Below are 22883 nucleotides of genomic sequence, written 5' to 3'. Positions count from 1 at the left end.
CTACTAGATTTAGTAAATGAATTCAGCAATGTAGCCTGATACAAAATTAACACCCAGAAATCTGGCATTTTTATACATCAATAATGAACTCACAGAAAGAGAAACTAAAAAGAAAACCCATTTACCATTGCAACAAAAAAATTAAGATATCTAGGAATAAACTTAACAAAGGAGGTTAAAAGACCTATACTCAAAAAACTATAGGACATTGAAAAAAAGAGATAGAGGAAGATATAAACAAGTGGAAGAATAGACTATGTTCATGAATTGGTAGAATCAACATCATTGAAATGTCCATACTAGCCAAAGCAATTTATAGATTCAATGGAATCCCCATTAAAATACCAACAGCATAGTTCACAGATCTAGAACAAACTTTCCAAAAATTCACATGGAATTTAAAAAAAAAAAAATGAATGTCTGCAGCAATCTTGAGAAAGAACAAAGTTGGAGGGATCACAATACCAGATATCAAGCTATATTACAGAGCTATTCTCAAAACTGCCTGGTACTGGGCACAAGAAGAGACATATAGACCAATGAAACAAAACGAGAACCCAGAAATCGACCCAAACGATTATGCTGAATTAATATTTGACAAAGGAGGCAAGAGCATACAGTGGAGTCAAGACAGTCTATTCAACACATTTTTTTTTGGAAAATTGGACAGATACATACCAAAAAAAATGAAACTAGACCACCAACTTATACCATACATAAAAATAAACTCAAGCCCTAGCTGGTTTGGCTCAGTGGATAGAGCGTCGGCCTGCGGACCAGAGGGTCCCAGGTTCGATTCTGGTCAAGGGCACATGCCTGGGTTGCGGGCTCAATCCCCAGTGGGGGGTGTGCAGGAGGCAGCCAATCGATGATTCTCTCTCATCGTTTATGTTTCTATCTCTCTCTCTCCCTCTCCCTTCCTGTCTGAAAGCAATAAAAATATATTTTAAAATAAAAAATAAAAAAATAAACTCAAAATGAATAAAAGACTTAACTATAAAATGGGAAACCATAAAAATCTTAGAAGAATCTATAGGCAGCAAAATATCACACATATTTCGTAGCAGTATCTTTACTGATACATCTCCTAGGACAATAGAAATTATGGAGAAAATAAACAAATAGGACTACATCTAAATAAAAAGAAACCATCAACAAAACAGGAGATCTCACTGCATGGGAGAACATATTTATCAATGTTACATCCAATAAGGGTTTAATGTCTAAAATTTATAGGAACTCAAAGAACTTAACAAAAAGGAAGATACCAATCCAATCAAAAAAATGGGCAAAGGACCTAAATAGACACTTTTCGAAAGTGGACATACAGAAAGCCAAGAGACATATGAAAACATGCTCAAAGTTACTAATCATCCAACAGAGGCAAATCAAAGCGTCATTCTCAAACCTGTCAGAATGACTATCATCAACAAATCAACAAATGACAAGTATTGGTGAGGATTTGGAGAAAAAAGAACCCTTGTACACTGCTGGTGGGGATGCAAACTGGTCCAGCCACAGTATGGAGTTTTCTCAAAAAATTAAAAATGGAAATTCTACTTGGCCCAGTAATCCATTTCTAGAAATATATCCCAAGAAATCAGAAACATCAATCAGAAAGTATATATGCACCCCTATGCTCACAGCAGTACAACTTACAATAGCTAAGATCTGGAAACAGCCTAAGGGTCCATCAGCAGATGAGTGGATTAAAAAACTGTGATACATCTACATAATGAAATATGACACTTCTGTAAAAAAAGAAAGAACTAGAAAGGATGAAATAGGAAAATGATGACTGTACTTTTTGACTCTAAAAGAGACTAAATCTTCAAAGAAACTAATAAATATAAATATGGGTATCAACTCACTGATAAAATGACTTATGTGACCCTACGACTCAAAACAATACCGTTGTAATTAGCTAGTTTATATATCCTATATAATAAAAGCCTAATATGCTAAGTGTCCGGTTGTCCAGTTGGCCATTCAAGCAATCAAAGCATAATATGCTAATGATATGCTAAGACCACTCAACTGTTCGCTATGACGTGCACTGACCACCAGGGGGCAGACAGTCAACTGGTTAACCAGTCGCTGTGACGCACACTGACCACCAGGGGACAGACACTCAATGCAGAAGCTGACCCCTGGTGGTCAGTGCACTCCCACAGGGGGAGCGCCGCTCAGCTAGAAGCCGGGCTCACGTCTGCTGAGAGCAGCTGCAGTGGTGGAAGCCTCTCCCGCCTCCAACGCAGCACTACTGGGCAGCAGCGTCAGCCTCAACGGGGCTGGGATGAGAGCAGCAGCAAAGCTGCGCTCAGCCCTGGCTGGGGTTCCTCCTTGGCCACCTGCCACTTTGGTACTACTACATCCCCTGAGGGGTCCCGGATTGCAAGAGGGCACAGGCCAGGCAGAGGAACCCTACCCGTGCACGAATCCATGCACCGGGCCTGTAGTTATTAATAATAGGAAGGGGCAAAAGGAAGGTCAGACATTATAAGCATGGCAATTTGGACAGCTTCACCAGGAAACTGCAGTTTTACACTCTCCGGGAAACTATTGACCCATTTCCTGCAGTTTGCAGGCAAGAGAGGTCAAAGGGGAGACAGACAGATAGATGCATGAGTAATAAAGTTGGAATGACATAGGAAAGATGCCTGTCAGTCAAAACTGGGAACAGAGATCACTGGCCATAGTGGGCAGGGATAATGTAAGCCTGTGAAAATTTGGGAAAATACAACTCCCTGGACAAAGGAGCTTGCTCATTTGGGAGCCCTCTCTCTTGGCTCTGTGGCTCCTTTGGCTTTGCTCCTGCCCATGTTCCCTCCATAGCTATGTTGCCCTGTGGACCCCAGATTCAAAGAACAGATGAACCGCAGCAGGGAACATGACGTAAGTTAGTCTGATGCCAGATTGAACTCTGGCCCAATCTGAAGAGAAAGCTCTGGGCAATAGCTTTGATCCTAGCTCTGCTGAAGCCACAGCTACACTTCTTCTATAGCGGGACAGAGGGAAATGGGACCTTAGAAACTCAGGGATTTAATTCCATGCAAATAAAAATTACTTGTTCTCCTGAAAAAAAAAAATGTTCTCTTTATTAATGAGTCTTTTTCTGTTCTGTCTGTTTGTTTTGTCTTTGTTAGATTCCACATTTTAAATCATATGGCATTTGTCTTTCTCTGTCTGACTTATTCACTTAACACAATACCCTCTAGGTCCATCCATGCTGTTGTGGTAATTTCATGTAGTTCTTTTTTCTATGCTGTCTTATTTTTATAGTGTTTTAGCTTGGTTTTCAATAGCAACCTTTCATGAAGTTACTCTTCCCATGGGTGGGAAGAATCGTTTATTTTATATAAATGGATAAAAAGGTGGTAAAGTACAATAAAATATATATGAATGTATACTAATCTAAATAAATGATTTAATAAATACATAAATGGGGAAGAGGAGTTTCAAATATTCCCCTGCCAAGAGGTGGAGCTATTCTTAGCCTCTCCACTTTGAAAGTAAGCTAGACTTAGTAACTATTTTCCAAAGCATGGAGTAAGAAAGGGGGAAATACTAACCTCAGGGTAGAAAAACCTGACCAACACTAAGGTAAGTGATGAAGGTGAACATCACTAGTGATATCATGTAGTTAGTATATACCCACAGATGTGATGTGATATGATGAGAAGGGCACTTTATCTCTTGGTATTCTTCCCAAATATTAATAACTCAGTCTAATCATGAGAAAAACATCAGGAAAAAAAAAACAGAATGAGGAAGAGTCTACATATATATACTTTGACTAGGCCTCTTGAAGACAGTCAACGTCATGAAAACAAAAACAGACTGAGAAACTGTCTTAAGCAGAGGGGACTAAGGAGACCTAACAACTAAATACAATGTGGGACCCTAGATTCAACGATTCAATCCTGGAACAGAAAAAGGATCATAATAGCAAAACATCAAGTGAAGTCCAAGTTTAGTTAATAGTAAGGTAACTATGTCAGCTTCTTCATTTTGACAAATGTACTGTAGTAAATAATACGAAACAATGGGAGTGATATCTTAGCAAATTTACTGTACATCTAAAATTATTATAAGTTAGAAGGTATTTTTTTATATTTTTATATTTTTGAGTTTTTTAAAAGGTTACTTTGTTTGGTATATTATCTCTTTGGAAAAGAAAATATCCATGTGTTTCTAAGATTTCTGTTCTTATTTAAAGACTAGAAAAATTCTTAGCCTCTACTCCAGACCTACTAAATCAGGAACTTTGATTTGAAGGTAAGCTAGACTTAGTCTAGTCCAGTGATGGCGAACCTATGACACGCGTGTCAGAGGTGACACACAAACTCATTTTTTTGGTTGATTTTTCTTTGTTAAATGGCATTTAAATATATAAAATAAATATCAAAACTATAAGTCTTCGTTTTACTATGGTTGCAAATATCAAAAAATTTCGATATGTGACACAGCACCAGAGTTAAGTTAGGGTTTTTCAAAATGCTGACATGCCGAGCTCAAAAGGTTCGCCATCACTAGTTCAATGATCTGTTTTAACAAGCCTCTAGGGCAGTGGTTCTCAACCTGTGGGTCGCAATCCCTTTGGCGGTCGAACGACCCTTTCACAGGGGTCGCCTAAGACCATCCTACATATCAGATATTTACATTACGATTAATAACAGTAGCAACATTACAGTTATGAAGTAGCAACGAAAATAGTTTTATGGTTGGGTCATATGAGGAACTATAGTTAAAGGGCCAGAAGGTTGAGAACCACTGTTCTAGGGGATTCTAAGAACATTAAAGATTGAGAACAAGTGGACTAGACTATTCCTCTATATATCACAACTATTTAATATTTAATGCACATTTTAAAACTTTAGGCAAAAAACTAGGGAAAATCCTAGTAAAGTAAGTAGTTCAATTGAAAAATAATATATCAATATTTCTTTATTAGTTTTGATAAATGTACAATATTAACAACAGAAGAAACTAGGAATGGCTTATTCAAAAACCCTATATACTCCAAACTAAAGTATTTATAACTTTTCTATAAATCTAAAACTATTCTAAACTAAAGCTTATTTAAAAAAAATAAGATTATATTTAGAATAATGAATCAGACCTTCTTGTTTAATGCCAGTTTTCTTCAGTTGTCTGAGAAGATTTCCACTTCCTCTCAGAACTGTCTTCAAAGCTCTCAAACCCCAGTCATAATGTTGTTGAGGTGTCAAAAGTTCCCTTAAGTAAAAACATGAAAATCATAAAGCATCAAACAGCTATCAGGAATTCCTTTTATCATCATATCCAAAGAAATACAGAATGTAACTAATGACAAATAAAAATGAGTACTGATATCTCATACATTTATATAAAAGACCCAATCACAAAATTATCACTCAAGTAAAATGTTGAAGATGAATGGTTCATAAACTGGCTATCTCCCCCCAACACACACACACTTTTTTTAATTTAAATTTTATTTTTCAATTAAAGATTACATTCAATATTATTTTGTATTAGTTGTATTAGGTGTAAAGCATAGTGGTTAGACATTCACATACTTTACAATGTCCTTTCCCCCCAATATTTTTAGTACCGACCTGGTACCATACATAGTTAATACAATAATATTGACTATATTCCCTATACTGTACTTTACATCCCAATGACTATTTTGTAATTACCAATTTGTACTATAAACTGGCTAGAATCTTAATGATTATACAATTACCTGTTTCCTTTATTCCTAAAGTTTTTAATCAATCTATCTAGCTCTCAATCTCTGAAATTCTAGTTGTCACTACCTTTTAAATGATATGGACTAGAATTCTCAATTACCCAAAGAAGCTAAAAGCCAGTCTCTATTACCAAAAATAAGACATAAGACTCCCTCCAAAGAATAAGTTTTCAGTGGTCAAATGGTAAATAAGATCAATAAGTGTCATTTAGCTGGAGCACTCCAAAAATTTTTTTTCCTAATAAAGTGAGATTAGATCTCTAGTATTTACGAAAAACAAGTAGTTTAGGTCCAGATGGTTTAATTACTTAAAGTAGAATCTTTCCTGTCACACATTAAGTACAATCACCAATATGAAAATCATTGAATAAATTGGACAAATGAGAAAAACAGTCACTAATAAACATAATCAATCATTGGAACCACAAAATATAAAAATAAAACATAAAAACTCACCTAGATAGATTGAAAATAGCTACCAATTTCCTGCCCAATACTTGAGCATCTTTAAAGCCTTCTGAATAGAGAATAACTTCTGCAATGAGCTCATTGTCTGGACGAGACATGGCTACTGGCCGGAAAAGCTGTTTAAGATTATCAGGCAGTTTTTGCCTTCCTCCATATCCTTTTCCAGCAGGATTCATAGTGATAAAAATGCCAGAATTCGAATTTATTTCTACCTGAAAAATTAATTCAAAATACAGGGATCAAATATCTGAAACTATAAATATAAAACATTACCAACAGAGATTTGTGACATATTTCTACACATAAATACCTTAGCAAAAAACCTAACAACTAATGTGCTAACCGTCTCCTTATTCAACATATAATAAACTCCTTAGGAATCATACTGCTTTATAGAGGTTCTTTATAATCAGTTTTTTGAGGCTAAAAGTTTAGATGATAACTAGTTTGCATGCCTATTCATTCATGCAACACATGTTTACTGAAAGCTTTCCTTGTGTTATAATTTGCTAAGTACACACAGACAACACAACTCTGAACTGAAGTCAATAATAGTTTATTCCCTTCTAACAAAGAAGCAATCATAGTGTAATAAATGCTTTGACAGGGAAGAGCAGAATATCAGAAGAGTACCTAGTAGGGGCATTTCAACACAGCTCAAAGAATAGAGGCTAAATTAGAACGTGTAAACTATGAATGGGCAATTAGGAAGTAGAAATATCTAGAGTAGAAAAACCTGGCTATCAAGGAAAGAAAAGAGAAAGAGCAGTGATTGGAACAAAAGATGGATTACATTTGCTTATGTTTTAGTTATATAACATTATTATGTATAATATATTCAGAAGGAAACGATTTGATTATGTTTAAAAGCCAATGAGGAATGGGTCCAGGAAGGAAGGCAGAGGGGATAACCCCAAGCGGATCCCTGAGAAGCCGATTCCAAAGCACAGGTGGGAAGGTAAGCACTGGCTGAGAGAAAGGACCACTCTTTCTCAGTAAGAAGAAAGGAAAAGGAAATATGGAAGAAAATAAATTTTGATGATAAAGAGCTAAAAACTTAATACTTTCTCAAGAGTTTAAACATCATGTAAATAACATGTGAATAATTTACAACTGGTCTTACTTTTGTGCCCTACCCAGAAAAACTTGTATTGTGAATATATTATTATAGATAAGAGGATAAATGTACAGTTCTTTTAACTTTCAGTGTGTTCAACATTACTGTAATAGAACCTACTTCAAAGGATGTGGTGAGTATGAAATGAAACAATGCATTAAAACACTAAGCACAGTACTAGCACAGACTGATGCTCAATAAATGTTAGCAAATATTATAACTCAATTATTCTAAATAGTTTGAAAGTTAATTAATGATAGAATGAGACCCAAAAAAGGGGGAGAAACCTCAGAGACAACTCACAGGCAAAAAATGTTTAACACATCGGTCACAGATTAGAAACAGGGGTGCCAGGAGAAATAAAGATAGAATACTGCCTGAATACGAGTGATGGCAAAGTCTTATAAAATGTTTTAATTCTTTAAATTACAAACATATTTTTATACCTCTTTGCCAAGAAGCTCACACACACTTCTATGATTCTTCAAAGCATCTTGAATTGTCTGGATCTGCATAGAAACTGCTGATAGTACAGCTTCTTCCAGTCTGTTGAATTCATCAAAACAACCCCAGGCCCCACACTTGACCAAACCAACAAATATTCGTCCCATTGACTTTACATCGATGCCCTTAAAAATAACAATAAAAATTATATTCACTAAAAAGCAACTGAAATCGCTAATAATAATTTAATAGTTTATTTCATTTACTCATAAGGTAATCATTTCACATATCTCTGCCTCTTTTGCTCTAAAAAATAGAGATTAAATAGCTACTCTTTCAAACTCAGAGTGGTTTCAAGGAGTAAACAAAATAATTCAGGTGAAAGTATCCTGAAAAGTACACAAAACTAAACAAATACTATTTTTGCTTTGGTTATTCTTTAAGTCAAAATACAAATCCTACACAAAATATTTTTTAAATGAATTTAAAATTTTCCTTTTCTATTTACTATTCTCCTTACTAAAATCTTTTTCTAAACTCTAACATAAAACTGTTTCTTTATAATAATTCTCTTTAGAAAAGTTTTGGGACTATACTACATGCAACCTTTCTCCATTTTACTTTTCAAATAAAACAAATTCTATTTTCAAGCGATTTAAAAGTAGAGTGATTTTAAATACAACTTTGATATATAAGTACATGAAAACTAATCCAACCATCTAACTAGTTCACTATTACTTAGCTGGATATTTATTTATTCTACCTCATCACAATTAAAAACTAAAACTTGTCTTCCAAGAAGTCCACCCAACGCTTTGACTGATTCAGTTTTTCCAGTTCCAGCTGGTCCGTAAGGATTTCCTCCAAGTCCCATCTTCATGGCTTGAGTGAGAGTTAAGTAGCACTTGTCAGTCAGTGGAGTATACACCAGCTTGGGAGCATTACCCTACACAAGGGAAATATAAGGTTTTTATATGCATGTTCTAATTACCATTTACAAATATTTACACAGTGTGAAATTCTTCTTAAAAAGATAAAGAGGCAACAAAAAGATTAACGTTTTTAACATAGAACAGTATCCAAAATATTTTTAATGAAAGAAGCTTTCGAAAATGCAAACTGGAATTAAACTTAATTATTTTCAAGCATGTATTTTTATTCTTTCCTCAATTAATGTAATGTTAGGTTTTCCAAACAGTCTCTTGAGTTTTCTATAATAGTACAAAAACATACTTCTAAGGCAAACAAATCCAAAAATATATAATAATCAAGTATAAAAAGGCATTTTGTTTTGTATTTTAAATTCATGTAAATTATTTCCTTAAATTTTATAACCTTCACATATCAGAATTATTTGGAGACCTCAAAGTGTAATTAATTTGAACAGTTTCTTATGAAACAATTTTAACATCATATAATTTTCAAATTCTCTACTAAATTTTAGGGAAAACAGATTCCAATTCCAGCTGCAGTTTATGTTTTTCTTTAGTTTAGGTAGACAGATTGGGTCTCAAAATGCATTTCCTTTTTGAAAGAGCCAATTGGCAACTCTCTGACATATGCTTACTTACATAATTGCCAAATTTTTCTGATGATTGATTATGATAAAAATAAGGCAGAAAGGATTCAGATGCACTTATTTTTAGAAAAGGCTATATGAGTTAGGTTATTTTTTCAGAAGTTGTTTTACCTTGAAAAACAAAAACGTTTAGTAAACCTATTTTAACATATTTAAAATTGCACAACATTGTCCTTGTATAAGGAGGCACAAACCAAATCACTTCCATTGGGGTTGCCTATATTCAATTCTTCTTCAATTGAAGATATATCTCAAATTCTATATAAATGCTACTCTAAGAAAAGATACATTTAGAGAATTCAGTACAATGCTGCCATTATTTTAACTTTTTGATAAAGAGAATGATTTTTTCCAATATAACATTTTTTAATTATGATGAAACAGAAAGAAAACATTCTCGAAAGTTATAACTAAAATAAAAATAAATCTTTCATCCAAAAGAAAATTTCCTCAAAGTAAGTAATTTCTAACAGAAAAATAAAACATTTCTGCTACAAGTCATACCTGATACTCATAAGTATACTGAAGTTCAGTATCCACCATTTGAACATAACATATATCATCACTTTTCATATAGAATCTAACTTGTTTTTTCCAAGCCCAGTCTTCAATTGTATGAACTTGAACTTGGTTCAACTGTTTCACCACATCAATATTATGAATAATGTCAAGGATTAATGCTTTAAGTTTAAGCTCCATAATGCCAGATTCTATATACAAATAAATATAATTGGAGAAAATGTTAGCCTGTGACTTACATACATTATGATATCTTTATACAGGGGATTTCTTAATTAATGTAAATGGTAAATTCATGATATATTTGAGTGGCACAGTAATATAGAGCATAATATATATATATCTCAAATCCACCATCTGTAAGAAATAATAATTTTGTATGTGAAACATCGACATTCACTAGGAAATGAGTTCTGGTTCCTTATGAAGGAGTAAGCACACCCTGCCTTCCTTCCCTCTGAATGCAGGAGTAAAAAACATGGGCAACATGCACTGAACTGCTACTTAGGACCCTGAAAAGTCAAAAGGATTAGGCAATTGAGGAAGGTCAGAATTAGAAGTGCTATCAAACACGCAGAGAATTTACCTTTTGCTTGTTTCCTCTCTGTATCCCTAGGCCTGACCAGTGCAGCCTGAAACCCAGATTGCTCTAGACAGGGAGTCTCCGGGAGCAGGAGTCTCCAGCAGGAAGCTACAGTGCTGGCAGTTAAGACCCAGAAGTGCCTAAAACTCTCAGGGAAGGGAGCACTCCTCTGAAATCAGAGAAGCTATGATCCTGAAAGAGTAGGACAAACCGCTGCTGCTCTTTTTCTCTCTGTGTTCTCCCATCAATTGGCCCACATTGTGAGTGTGGTCATTGATAGTGTGCAGGAAAGTATAAAGTATATGAAACCTCAGCTTTCTGGCCAGAGGACCAAAAAGGGGGGCCCAATGGAACCAGAAACTACTGGGAAGACCATGGAGAGAAAAGAGATTAGAAAAACAACCCTATAAACTTGCTTATGAATTCAGGCTCATCTCCAAACTGTGCAGGTCTCATCCTCAACATCAAACCAAAGACTCTGAGACCTGGCCACTACATCTAGATGGTTCACACGTGCAGATCTATACTAGCACAGTAGATTTGGAAAACAGAACCGACAATGGAACCACACCCACAGAAGGTTTGCTGGAACTTGTGGCCTGAACCAATATGATCAATTGCTAAATGAAAAATATCAACATTGATATTTTAATATTACATTAATCCAGGGGATTTAAACAAAATCCAGACTCTATAACACAATTTTCAAAATGTCCAGGATACAATCCAAAATCATTCAACATGCAAAGAACAAAAAAAATCAAATCACATAAGAAAGATGGAAGGAATAAAGACATTCTCAGATGAAGGAAATCTATGAGAATTCATAGACAACAAACAATCCTGCTCTAAAAGAATCACTAAAGGAAGTTCTTCAAACAGAAGGGAAAAGGTACAAGAAGGAAACTTGGAGCATCAAGATGAAGGAAGGGCAACGGAAATGGTAAGCATCTAGGTAAATATAATAGACTATTTTTCTCTTGAGTCCTTTAAAAATGTTTGATGGTTAAAGGCAAAAAAATACAATATAATCTCATGGAGTTTTCAATGTATGTAGATGTAACATTAAGTCAACACCAAGATAAAAAGTGGGATATAAAGAAAACTATATTATAGTAAGGTTTCTGCATTTTAAGTACAATTTAAAAGTTAAGTGTATATATATATATATATAGTAACTTCTAAAGTAACGTCCAAACTAGATAGCCAGAAACAATAAATGAATTAAGATAGAATACCAAAAAATGTTCAAATAACTGAAAAGTAGGCAGAAAATAGAACATTTTCCCATACCAGTATTGCCCGAATCTTCAGAACTTGTGTCGATGTCAGTATAGTGCTCTAACTTATTTACCAGTTGTGCTTCAATCTGATGAAGGCTGTGATCTTGGATAGCATTTTCTACATCTTCAGTAAATTTAATCTGCTCCGCCAAGCATAATATCTATTAAATTAAGAGAAAACATATTTTTAAGAGGTGATTTTACTTAGGAATATTTTATCAACTTAAGAGAAGAAACCCTTTTCCCCAAAATTTCTATTGTATTGAATCTCTGTACCTGAATGTCCTTTTGGTACCTCAAATATTAACAGAGAATGCAGCCCAAGCTTACTTCTCAGAACTCATACTATCTCCCATAGGCCTATTTGGTGGGTCCTAAACTCACCAAGCTTATGGTAAGAGAAGGGACTTGATACTTTCTTCCCCTGACTCTCCTCATAAATGAATCACTCAGAGAGTGATTCAAAAGAATCACTCAGAGAATAACTGGAAAAGGCAGGATTTGAACCCAAGGCTGTCAGATTCTTTCCACTTACCCTGCTACTTCCTTCCCAGACCAGAAAGTGAATTCTCAGATCCTTACAAAAATACCTTTAAAGAACTGAATTAACAGTATATAATAACCTGTACCAGACATTCATGTGATGACTTACATCATTCTATCCCCTCATGGAAATGCTCTTGACATAATTTTTCTTAGCATACCACTAATAAACTAGAATTCGTTGTTTTGATAGATTAATGAGCTATAGTGGACCCTTGAACAAGATGGGTTTGAACTGCATCAGTTCACTTATACACACGTTTTCAAAAAATATGGGGTGGGGCAAAAGTAGGTTTACAATTGTTCACATGGAAAATAATACAACAATTAATAAATAATAATACAAGAATAAAATCTGTTTCATGTACTCACAACTGTAAACCTACTTGCCCCACCCTGCATAGAGTCAGTACTTCATATCCCTGCGTTTAGCATGAATCCCCTGATTCAACCAACTGTGGATCAAAATACTGTTTGGTGCCATTTTATATAAAGGACTTGAACATCCTTAGATTTTGATATTTGCAGTCGGGGGCAGAGGGCTGGTGAGAGGGTGGGATGGGGAGGTGTTCTGGAGCCAATCCTTTACAGGTAACCAAGGGACCACTGCAGATAATTTTTGGGGGAGTCAAAAGTTACACACAGCTCTGGCCAGGTGGGTCAGTTCGTTGGAGCGTCATCCATACACCAAAAGGTTGCAGGTTTGATTTCTGGTCAGGGCACATACTTAGGTTGCAGGTTCGGTTACAAGTTCAATCATGGGGGGCTGGGAGGGATGTATGGGAGGCAACTAATATATTTCTCTTTCTTTCTTTCTCTCTTTCTCTTTCTCTCTCTCTCTCTCTCCCCCACCCTCTCAAAATCAATAAAATCCCTGTGAAAGGGTCATTCGACCCCCAAAGGGGTCGCAACCCACAGGTTGAGAACCGCTGTCTTAGATGAGTCCATGGGAGCGGGGGGGACAGTGTTATCTATCCTGTGCCCTTCCATCAATGATGGACTAACATCAGGAAGGAGGGAGCTACTACATGACTGATTCTCCCTCCACATTCTATTCCCCACCGGCCTGGCTGCTTATATCTCAGCATGCTTTCTCTTGAAAGAATCGAATTATAGCAAATTAATGGAGATAGAAGAGAACTTCACTATCATGCAGTTCTTCCCTCACATTTTACAGTTGAGGAAACTCAGACGCAGAAATTAAGCAATTTGTCAATGATAACTGTTAGATAAAAGGAGCACAGAGATGTCAGTTGTTTGAGCCCTGGGACTCTACTCTAGGTCAGGGAGCATCCCAGGATGCCATGTTCTCTCCAGACATAAGCCTCCTTACCTGTGATGGGAACAAGGATGAGTCAATTGCACCTTGAGAACTTCGTCCAGCAGTAACACATTCTGTCAATAACTGTTTCAAAGTTTGCTTCATTTCCAAGGCCAAAGCATTTAACCAATTCTAAAAATAAAGTTAGAAAATAATATATGCATATCATAAAACAGATATATAATCTATCTTTTTAACTTTCACATTTCATCTTTTTTTATTTTTTGTAATCTTTATTGCTGAAAATATTACATATGTCCCCTTTTTTCTCCCATTGACCCCTTCTAGCCTTCCCCCACACCCCCGACCCAGGCCTTCACCAACCTATTGTCTGTGTCCATGGGTAATGCATATATGCATACAAGTTCTTTAGTTAATCTTTTCCCACCACCCACCCTCCTCCGCCTTCCCTCTGAGGTTCCAAAGTCTATTCCATGATTATATGTCTCTGGATCTATTTTGTTCGTCAGTTTATTTTGTTCATTAGATTCTACATCTGAGTGAGGTGTCATGTAATACTTATATTTTTCTGACTGGCTTTATTTGCTATTGCAAATGGTAAGAGTTCTTTCTTTTTTACTGCTGCATAGTATTCCATTGTGTAAATGTACCACAGCTTTTTTATCCACTCATCTGCTAAAGGACACTGATCTACTTCTAAATCTTACCTATTACAAATTACACTGCTATAAACATGGGGGTGCATGATTAATAAAAGTATAATAAATAAATATTTATGAATCACTACTTACTTAACTTTAAAAGACTATCATTTGCAATAAAATCTAAGAGTAAAAGCTGCAATCTTAAATAGCTTTTCATTACTTACTTTAACTCTATGTTCTAGTTTTTCTATTTATCTTTAGAGCTCTTTCCAATATTAAAAACAATATGATACTTTACTCAGCTCCAAAGCCACTGAAGCAAAAGAGTGAAGAGCTTTGTCTATGCAAAGCTCATCATCACAGACACTTCCAGACTTCAGTTTTCCTCTGCTGGAAAATTTGCTCTAGTCCAGCTCTAAAACTTAAGCTCTTCCTCTCTCTGTTCATCTAGTCTCAATAAAACTACAGGAAGGAAAACAACAGCAGAAAGCAACAAAACGCTTTACCAACCATGGGCGCTATTTTAAAATACTTCTGTGCTTTCAATCACCTGATAAAATGTTGAGGCCCAATCAGGAACAGTCCTTTGGCTAAACTGTATAGATACATGCATGATAAGACATGGCCTTTGACTTCAGTTGGAAAATAATTCTGGAACCTAAAAATTATAATTTAATGTGATGCAATCTACTGCTATTTGGTTTTAGCTATATACCTGTAATAGGCCTTTGAGAATTCAATTTCAGTCCTAAAGAACCAATTAACTATAGCTATTCTGCAAATGCACTAGCTGCAAGCTTACTAATTCACCTTAATCATCTTATACAACTCATTTTTATTAATCCTCACCAAGGATATTTTTTCCATTGATTTTCAGAGTAAGTGAATGGGAGGGGGAGGAGGAAGAGAAACAGAGAGAGGAAAGAGACAGAGAAAAACATCAATGTGAGAGACTCAACAATTGGTTGCCTCACACACACGCCTCAAATGGGGCCGGGGATTGAACCTGCAACCCCGGTATGTGCTCTTTACCAGGAATCAAACCCAAGCCTTTAGTACAGGAGCTAACCACTGAGGGTGCCATCCAGGGCCATACAACTCATTTATAAAAGAAAAGAGAACTAAGACTTATGGAGTACTTATGTTCCAAACACTACATAATATGCTTAAAGCCAGTTATCTCATTTAATTTTCAAAAGAAAGCCTTTACAACAAATAATGAGATTCCCATTTTACAGATAAGAAAACAGATTCTAAGTCACATAGCTAATAAGTTTTGTAGCTAAGATTATTATCCAAGTCTTTTTTACTCCAAGCAAAGGCTCTTTCCATAATTATATACTGCCTTCCAAAGATTAAAAATCCGTATTCCCTTTAATATCAAATCATTCTGAATAAAACAAAAAAACAATTTTCTAAATTAACCAACTTTACCCTACAAATTGACTAAATAATTTTTATATAAAGTTCATACACTTAATTCTTTTAATTTTCATACATGAAAAAGAATTACTTACCTCTACATTATTTGATAGAAGAACTTTATTTTTTAAAGGTACAACTTCGCCCTCCAAAGATTTCATTGCAATTATATGTCTTGACTCATTATCAAAACATACACTATTAATACCTACATTATAAAAGCAACAATTTAAATAAAAAGTGATTATTAGAAATCATATATGGTTATCACATAATATATACTTCATAAAAAATATGACAATGCAATAGAATTATGTTAATTTTAGCATATAATGTAATACAATAGCTTTTAATAACCGACAAGAGGAAACACCCCAAACCCATCAACAGGTAAATGAATAAACTCTGATATATTCAAACAATGAAATGTTATTCAGTAATTTAAAACAATAAAATATAAGGTTGGTATCTCAAAACATTGTGAGAAAAAAAAGTCAGACACAAATTAGTGCATAAGAATACAGACTGATGATTCAACTGATTTCAGGCAAAAAGATGAGAGAAAGGGGGAGGGCAAATAAGACTGCCCTTCCCCAAAATTTGAATATTTGTTTAATATTTAACAACAACAAAAAGCCTAAATACATTAACTAATTTTGATCCCAGAAAACCCTATAAGTTATTATTTTCAAATTTTCAGAGAGGTAACAATTAATTAAAACTGACTAATAAATAGTACAGGTAGAGCTTGATTGCAAGCCTTCTGATTCCAAGAGCTCTTTCCACTACCGCCCACAGCCCACAGTTATAAACATCATAAAACTTCATATAGACAGTGGTTAATAAATACTTCTGCAAAGCACCAGAGTAAATATTTTCGGTTTCTACAAGCCATGATTCTCTGTATCAACTAACCAAATCTGTGCTAGTAGCATAAAAGCAGCTATAGACAATAGTGTGACAGTGTTATGAGTATGACAGTGTTCCAACAAAATTTTCTTCTAAAAACACTGGCAGTGAGAGATTAAAAATGGCAGCAGAGTAAGTGGATGCTGCACAAACACGTTCCCAGGAACACACTGGAATTACAACTAAAATACAAAAAAACTTCCTGAATAATCAACAGAAGACTCACTAGAGAGAACTTGATATGCGAGGACCTAAAGTGGAGACTGCATAGAGACTGGGAGGAGGGGTGGAGACATGAAAGGGCTGGCTTGGCACCCACTGACAGCAACTAAAGTTCCAGACAGATATCTCAGCTGTCGGGAGTTGCCACTGAGAACTCTAGAATCTAATCCCCAAGCTGGGCCCCCAAGCAGAGAGCACCACAACTAAGAAGGGTACCCATATAACATCTGGCTATGAAAAGGAGTAGGGTTGCTGTCTGCTAGGGAGCTACAGCTAGAAATTCAGGGAGCCTCTTAAAGGGCCAACATACAAAATTCCATGTGGAGCCAGCCACCTAGTGCTTAGGCAGAAGAAGAGCAGGGTGGACTGTAGCTGAGTGAGAAGAAGCAGGATTGGGGACTAAGAAGTTAGAGCTCAGAAGGCAGACACCGCCAGTTTCCTGTGCTGAGTCATTCCCTCATGCAGCAGAGGACATCTTTCCTAGATAAATATTTGCCCTGCCTGGGGGGAACACAGTTGACTCATCCTATTGGAAAACACCTTCCCCTGAGGTCACTGAAGAGACTGAAAATAACAATTAGCCTCCAGGCAGAAGCAACTGCCCCACCTTGTTGAAAAAAAACTCTCACCACACCTGAGGACAATTGCCTGGGGGCAATCCAAATCAGAATCCTATCAGGCTATAGGCAGAGGCGGTCTCCAGAGGCTTTGAGTCTTTGCCTGATCTAATTAGTTAGAAACAGCATTTGACACTGTCCTGCACTAGAGATTGAGAAGCATATAAGATCTACCTAATACACAGTTAACACCCAGACAGCCAAAATGAAGGGACAAAGAAACAACCCCCTAATGAAAGAACAAGAAAATTCTCCAGAAGAAGAGATAAATGAAACAGAGATAAGAAATTTATCTGATGGTAAAGATGCTCAACAGCATGAGAAAAGATATAGTAACTATGAAAAAAGAACAGTCAGAAATAAAGAATGACAAAACACAAATAAAGAACACATTGGAAGGCATACACAGCAGATTAGGGGAAGCTCAGGATCAAATTAGTAAATTAGAAAACAGCATTGAAAAAAATCAGTCAGAGAACCAAAAAGAAAAAAACAATTAAAATACATGAGGAGAGCTTAAGGGAGTTGTGGGACAATGTGAATCATAACAATATTCGAATAGCTGGTGTAACAGAAGAGGCAGAAAGGGAGAAAGGGAGAAAGGGATAGAGAATGTGTTTGAAGAAATATTGGCAGAAAACTTCCCTAACCTGGTAAAGGAAAAAGGTCACACAGGTTCAGGGGGCACAGAGAACCCCAAGCAAGAAGAACCCAAACAGGCCCACGCCCAGACACATCATAATGAAAATGCCAAAAATTAGAGACAAAGAGAGAATCTTAAAGACAGCAAGAGAAAAGAAAACTGTTACCTACAAAGGAGCTCTGATAAGGCTGACACTTGATTTCTCATCAGAAACTCTACAGACCAGAAGAGAATGGCATGAAGTACTCAAGGTAATAGAAACAAGAATCTGAAACCAAGATTACTATATCTAGCAAGGCCATCATTCAAAATAGACGGTCAAATAAAGAGCTTCAATGACAAAAATAAAGGAGTACATCGCCACCAAACCAGCATTACAAGAAATGATAAAAGGGACTGCTGTAATGAGAAGAAACAGAGAGAAAAACCTAGATATACATATTTAAAATGGAAGCAAATAAGTAACTATCAATAAAAACCCTAAATGTAAATGGATTAAATGCTCTAATAAAAAGGCATTGGGTAGCTAAATGGATACAAAAACATGACCCAACTATATGCTGTCTACAAGAGACCCACATCAAAACAAAAGACACACAGGATAAGAGTGAAGGGATGGAAAAAAATTGTCCATACAAATGGAAAAGAAAAATAAGCTGGAATAGCAATACTCATATCTGACAAAATAGACTTTGGAATGAAGGCCACCACAAGAGACAACAAAGGTCACTACATAATACTAAAGGGATCAATCCAACAATAGGATATAACACTGGTAAACATTATACACCCAATATAGGAGCAACTAAATATATTTAAAAAAACTTTTAGACGACTTTAACGGAGAGATCAGCAACAATACAGTCATAGTAGGGGACTTTAACAACCTTCTGACTTCACTGGATAGATCTTCCAGACAAAAACTTAACAAAAAAACATTGACTCTAAAGGACACACTGGATCAGATGGATTTAATTGACGTTTATAGAACATTTCACCCCAAAGCAGCAGAATATACATTCTTCTCAATTACACATGGATCACTCACAAAGATAGACCACATGTTAGGACACAAAACAAGTCTTTACAAGTTTAAGAAGACTAAAATCACATCAAACAGCTTCTCAGATCACAGTGGAATGAAATTAGAAAGCAACTACAGTAAAAACACCCCAAAACACTCAAACACATGGAGGCTAAGTAGAATCTCTGAGACACAACAAAAGCAGTCCTGAGAGGGAAGTTTATATATGTCAAACCTAAAGCCAACATCATACTTAATGGGCAAAAACTAAAAACATTTCATCTAAGAACAGGAATAAGACAGGGATGCCCACTTTCACCATTCTTATTCAACACTAGAGGCCCAGTGCACAAATTCGTGCATTGGTGGAGTCCCTCGGCCTGGCCAGCAATTAGAGCTCAACAGCATGAGAAAATATATAGTAACTATGAACTATTGAGGCCGTCTTGCCCAGTCCCAATCAGGGCCAACTGGTGCTGGCCAGCCAGGGGGAGGGACTGTGGGAGGTTGGCCGGCCATGGGAGGTTGGCTGTGTGAGTGCACTGACCACCAGGTGGTAGCTCCTGTGTTGAGCGTCTGCCCTCTGGTGGTCAGTGGGCATCATAGCAACCGGTCAACTGGTCATTCGGTCAACAAGTCGTAACAGCCACTTAGGCTCTTATATATAGACTAGGGGCCCAGTGCACGAAATTCATGCACTGGGTGTGGGGGGGGCGGGGGAGTGTCCCTCAGCCCAGCCTGCCCCCTCTCACATACTGGGAGCCCTCAGGCATTGACCCCATCACCCTCCAATCACAGGATTGGCCCCTTGCCCAGGCCTGACGCCTCTGACAGAGGTGTCAGGCCTGGGCAGGGGACCCTCATTTCCCCCCATCACTGGTTCTGCCCCCAGCCCAGGCCTGATGCCTCTGGCCCAGGCGTCAGGCCTGGGCAGGGGACCCCCAGACCCCTCCGATTGCTAGCTCTGCCCCTTGCCCAGGCCTGATGCCTCAGCCAGAGACGTAGACCCCAATCACCCTCCGATTGCCTGATCGGCCCCTTGCCCAGGCCTGACGCCTCTGCCAGAGGTGTCAGGCTTGGACAGGGGACCCCCATCTCCCCCCGATCACTGGCTCTGACCCCCGCCCAGGCCTGAGGCCTCTGGCCCAGGAATCATGCCTGGGCAGGGGACCCCCATCTCCCTCTGATCGCTTGCTCCACCCCCCACCCAAGCCTGACACCTCTGACCCAGGCTTCAGGCCTAGGCAAGGGGACCATCATATCACTCCAATCCCCGGCTCCACCCCCCACCCAGGCCTGATGCCTCGGCCAGAGGAATTGACCCTCATCACCCTCCGATCACCAATCACTGGATCAGCCCCTTGACCAGGCCTGAGGACTCCAGCAGAGGTGTCAGGCCTGGGCAGGGGATCCCCAGCTCCCCGCGGTTGCAGGCTCCGCCCCTGCCCAGGCCTAACGCCTCTGGCCTAGGCGTCTGGCCCGGGCAGCAGGGGGCGCCACAATCGCGCGGGCTCCGCCCCTGCCCCTGCAGGACGTCTCTGGCTGAGGCGTCCGGCTCCGGCAGCGGGGACCCGCAGCTGCAGCAGCCCTGCGATCGTGGGCTCCGCTTTAGGCCCAGGCAAGGGACCCCTAGCTCCCGGGACTGCCAGTTTCGACCGTGCCCAGCTCCCATCACTGGCTCCACCCCTACTTCCTGCTGTCACTGGCCAGGGCGGCAAAGGTGCCTGATTCTCCGATCATGGCTGGGGGGCAGGGCAAAGGCGGCCCTGGGGCAGGGCAAAGGCGACTTCTTAGCTCCCCCCTGGGTTTCCGATCACTGTCAGTGGCAGGGGGCTTCTTCCTGCTTTCCCTTTCGCCTCCCTGCATTGTGCCTACATATGCAAATTAGCCGCCATCTTTGTTGGCAGTTAACTGCCATCTCAGTTGGCAGTTAATTTGCATATAGCCCTGATTAGCCAATGAAAAGGGTAGCGCAGTACGCCAATTACCACTTTTCTCTTTTATTAGTGTAGATATTACTGGAAGTGCTAGCCATAGCGATCAGACAAGAAGAATAAATAAAAGGTATCCAAATTGGAAAAGAAGAAATAAAACTGTCATTATTTGCAGATGACATGATATTGTACATAGAAAACCCTAAAGAATCCACCAAAAAAACTACTGTTTTTAATAAATGAACTTGGCAATGTAGCAGTATACAAAATCAACACCCAAAAATTGATGGCTTTTGTACACACTAATAATGAACTCACAGAAAGAGAAACTTAAAAAACAATCCTATTTACCACTGCAAAAAAAAAAAAAAATTTTATGGTTCTTAGGAATAAACTTAATCAAGGAGGCCAAACACCTATACTCAGAAAACTACAGGACATTGAAAAAGGAGATAGAAGATATAAACAACTGCAAGGATATAGTGTGTTCATGAATTGGTAGAATCAACATCATTAAAATGTCCATACTACCCAAGGTAATCTACAGATTCAATGCAATCCATATTAAAATACCAACAGCATATTTCACAGACCTAGAACAAATACTCCAAAAATTTATATGTAATCAAATAGACCCCAAATAGCTGCAGCAATCCTGAGAAAGAAGAACAAAGTTGGAAGAATCACAATACCAGATTTCAAGTTATACTACAAAGCCAAAACAGTCTGGTACTGGCATAAGAACGGGCATGTAGATCAATGGGACAGACAGAGAACCCAGAAATCAACCCCAGTCATTATACTCAGTTAATATTTGACAAAGGAGGCAAGAGTATACAATGGAGTCAAGACAGTCTCTTCAATAAATGGTGTTGAGAAAATTGGACAGATACATGCAAAAATAGAAACTAGACCACCAACTTAAACCATACACAAGAATAAACTCAAAATGGATAAAAGACTTAAATGTAACTTGTGAAACCATAAAAATCCTAGAAGAAACCATAGACAGCAAAATCCTAGACATCTCTCATAGCAATATGTTTATGGATACCTCTCCTAGGGCAAAGGAAACTGAGGAGAAAATAAACAAATAGGACTACATCAAAATAAAAAGCTCTTCACAGCAAAAAATACCATCCATAAAACAAGAGAGCCCACTGTATGAGAGAACACATTCAGCAATGACACATATGATAAAGGATTAATACCCAAAATATATAAGGAACTCATTCAACCTAAAAGAAGGAAAACAAATAATCCAATTAAAAAATTGGCAAAGGACCTAAATAGACACCTTTCCAAAGAGGACATACAGATGGTCAAAATGCATATGAAAAATGTTCAAAGTCACTGATCATCAGAGAGATGAAAATTAAAACAACAATGAGGTATCACCTCACACCTGTCAGAATGGCTACCATCAACAAATTAACAAATGACAAGTGCTGGCAAGGATGTGGAGAAAAGGGAACCCTAGTACACTGCTGATGGGAATGCAGACTGTGCAACTGTTATGGAAAACATTATGGAACGTCCTCAAATAATTAAATATGGAACTGCCATTTGACCCAATGAACCCTCTTATAGGAATATATCCTAAGAAACCCGAAGCACCACTATGTTCATAGCAGCACAATTGACAATAGCTAAGATCTGGAAACAGCACAAGTGCTCATCAGTAGAGGAGTGGATAAAAGAGCTGTGGTACATTTATACCATGGAATACTATGCAGCTGTAAAAAAGAAGACTCTCTTAACCTTTGAGACAGCATAAGGGACCTAGAGAGTATCATGCTAAATGAAACAAATTAGTAAGAGAAAGACAAGTATCACATGATAGCACTCATATGTGGAATCTAAGTAACAAAATAAGCTGGTGAACAAAGTGGATTCAGAGACAAGGAAGCATG

The 22883-nt window shown here is 37.6% G+C and overlaps 1 protein-coding gene across 3 annotated transcripts in view; it reads right to left on the bottom strand.

The window, feature by feature from the left end:
* Positions 1 to 22883, bottom strand: part of DYNC2H1 (dynein cytoplasmic 2 heavy chain 1) — a 300856-nt gene that overhangs the window by 234085 nt on the left and 43888 nt on the right. For all 3 annotated transcript variants that reach the window (XM_036324418.1, XM_036324416.1, XM_036324417.1), the window contains exons 29-36: positions 15717 to 15829; positions 13607 to 13726; positions 11741 to 11891; positions 9850 to 10055; positions 8530 to 8712; positions 7769 to 7951; positions 6194 to 6417; positions 5123 to 5238 (exon numbers count right to left, since the gene is read on the bottom strand). In XM_036324418.1, coding sequence (XP_036180311.1) covers positions 5123 to 5238; positions 6194 to 6417; positions 7769 to 7951; positions 8530 to 8712; positions 9850 to 10055; positions 11741 to 11891; positions 13607 to 13726; positions 15717 to 15829 — 1296 coding nt within the window. The remainder of the gene's footprint in view (positions 1 to 5122; positions 5239 to 6193; positions 6418 to 7768; positions 7952 to 8529; positions 8713 to 9849; positions 10056 to 11740; positions 11892 to 13606; positions 13727 to 15716; positions 15830 to 22883) is intronic.

Source organism: Myotis myotis, unplaced genomic scaffold (genome assembly GCF_014108235.1).
Source record: "Myotis myotis isolate mMyoMyo1 unplaced genomic scaffold, mMyoMyo1.p scaffold_m19_p_10, whole genome shotgun sequence".
Lineage (NCBI taxonomy): Eukaryota > Metazoa > Chordata > Mammalia > Chiroptera > Vespertilionidae > Myotis > Myotis myotis.
Note: the sequence above shows the minus strand (reverse complement) of the source record. Positions and strands in the feature narration are given on the sequence as shown.